The 2,365-nt window shown below is 30.5% G+C and overlaps 1 protein-coding gene across 1 annotated transcript in view; it reads left to right on the forward strand.

Annotated features, from left to right (window-relative positions):
• Positions 1-758: 758 nt before the first annotated feature.
• LOC108369764 (uncharacterized) overlaps positions 759-2,365 on the forward strand; it is a gene marked incomplete at its 3' end in the record, with an annotated part of 48,239 nt that continues 46,632 nt past the window's right edge. The window contains exon 1 of the mRNA XM_017624945.1: positions 759-1,093. Within this exon, the coding sequence (XP_017480434.1) occupies positions 1,036-1,093 (58 nt within the window). The remainder of the gene's footprint in view (positions 1,094-2,365) is intronic.

The following is a 2,365-nucleotide window of genomic DNA, read 5'->3' on the forward strand; positions in this document are numbered from 1 at the left end:
ATCCTTTTTCTATGATAGCGACTAGTATTTTTAGCCTGGTGATTTTCTAGGAAATGTCAACTGTCCGGCTACGCATCAGCACATACCCGTAGAAAGCGATGGTCTTCACGCGACGCCACAACCAAAAAAAGGCAATTAATTGTGTTTTAGTTTTGGATTTGACAATTCAAAGGCACATATCGCTGTTCCCAAAATTTTTCAAAATTGTCGAACTGGATGATACAAGTACATAAACTGATATTTTTACTGACTGGTTTGACTTATCACTGCACGGTATTGACGGCGTTTACTCTGTGTTTGTGCCATACATTTCTGATTTAGAAGATTTTCTTGATTTTCTGGATTTTCTCGTTCGCTTTTATCCTTTGTCGCATGGCGAGTACTAGATAGGATGAAAAATCACTTGACGTTTTGGTGTCGCTGGCAATGATTAGCTCTAGCGTTTAATTAATTAGAGTGACGTTTTATGAAATTGGGTCACCACCAAAGGAGTGCAGGGCAATCTTTGTAACAAGAGTGAATTTGAAGTGTACATATACTGAACTGACGTACATACATTACTTCGCCAAGTGCAGTTTTTTGTGGAGGAATAATTCTTAAANAAAAAATGATATTTTTTACATAAGAAGCTTTTGCTAAAACTCTTTAAGATGCAATTTTCTAAATCAACTCATATTATTATATATTAAATTAACCCTACTGCTGCACACCGCAAATGAAATTTAATTGATATATATTTTTTTTTCTCTTACAGACTCAACATTTTCTAATGCATCTCACCGCCTAAATAATTTCCTTGCTTTCTGCAATTAAGGTACTTTAAATAAAAATTGTACAAAAACACGTGCCAAATTATCAAAGTAAATAAGTTAAAGTTATATAAAATTTATTAGAAAGTGTGTCAAAGTGCAAAGTGAAAGTTGTAAAATCAAAAGCAAAAGCATTTAACTAAAGCAAGTGAAAGTGGTAGCTTGCTTTACTTCGAGTTCATCAGAAAGACTACAATAACAAACGCAGTTCGGAAGTGATGTCGTCATGAGACCGACATTCGATCGACGCCTCTGGATATTACTGTACATTCTACTAATACAATGTGAGTAAAAAATCTAGAAAATATATGAAATTTACTATTCTAACAGAGCAATTCTGACCACTGTCTTTCAACTCACCACAGTCTTTCGAAAGAAAAAATCCTGCTAAATCCTGCAACTAACTTGAAAACTCTTTTCAGTCTTCCGAAAGGCTAGTTAAAAGACCTACTAACGAGGGGGTATTAGCATTAATATTTGCCCTTTAGCAATAAGTTTTCTAAAAATTAAATTAAATAGACAAATTTTTAGTTATAAAAAATAAATCAAAAATAAAAATTAAAAGAAAACAAAATTAAAAAAAAATTATAAAAATTAAGTTAAATATATATATATTAGACTGCATCGCCAAAAAAAGTTGCTGGTTTTCCACCGGGATTACAAAATTTATTATATTCTAAGACGTCCACCAAAATATTTCGGAAAAATATTAAGATTTAAGCGAGCTGGACCGATTTGAAAATACCTCCAAAAATTAAGTTTTTTATGAATAAAAATAGTGTCCTAAAGAACTTTTTGAAAAAATTCCCCTCAGATCACAAATTGGATTAAGCTTTAAAAATCTGCATAAAAATATTTAAAAATCTTTTCAACGGAATCGTAAGAATGAGATTTTTGATGCTGTTTTTTTTTTGCTTTTTTCAAAGATTGGTTTACGAAAAACTTGAATAACTGGCACAAAAAGTTTCTGATTTAAACTTATGGGATCTCAGTAGGAAGGTATTTTCACACTGTTTTTATTTCTGGCCAAAAAAACGTCATTGGTGTCCCATCTTGTTTTTTCGAATACCAACTCATCTTAGTTCAACTTTGAATGACGTTCGTTCATCCTACCTTTCTCTTCCATCCTTTGAATGAGTTTATTAGCAAAGAAATAAAAAGGGTCAGAAAATACCTTTCCAATGACACCTCTTAAGTCTAAATCGGAAGAGTTTAGGTTCAGTTATACAAGTTTTTTTTCCTATACCAATCCTTGAAAAAAGTTAAAAAACAGCATCAAAAATCTCATCATCATAATCCGTTCAAAAATTTTTTTTTAATTTTTTTAAAATATTTTTATGCAAATATTTTAAGCTTAAACTGTTTTATCATTTGAGGGAATTTAAAAAAAAAAATCTTTAAGAAACTATTTTTATTCATAAAAAACTCGATTTTTGGAGGTATTTTCAAATCGGTCCAGGTCACTTAAATCTTAATATTTTTCCGAAATATTTTGGTGGACGTCTTAGAATATAATAGATTTTATAATTCCAATGGAAAAATAAAATCTATTATAT

This window comes from Rhagoletis zephyria, unplaced genomic scaffold, assembly GCF_001687245.7.
Source record: "Rhagoletis zephyria isolate East Lansing unplaced genomic scaffold, Rhagoletis_zephyria_1.1 Rzeph_scaffold_03833, whole genome shotgun sequence".
Taxonomy (NCBI): Eukaryota; Metazoa; Arthropoda; class Insecta; order Diptera; family Tephritidae; genus Rhagoletis; species Rhagoletis zephyria.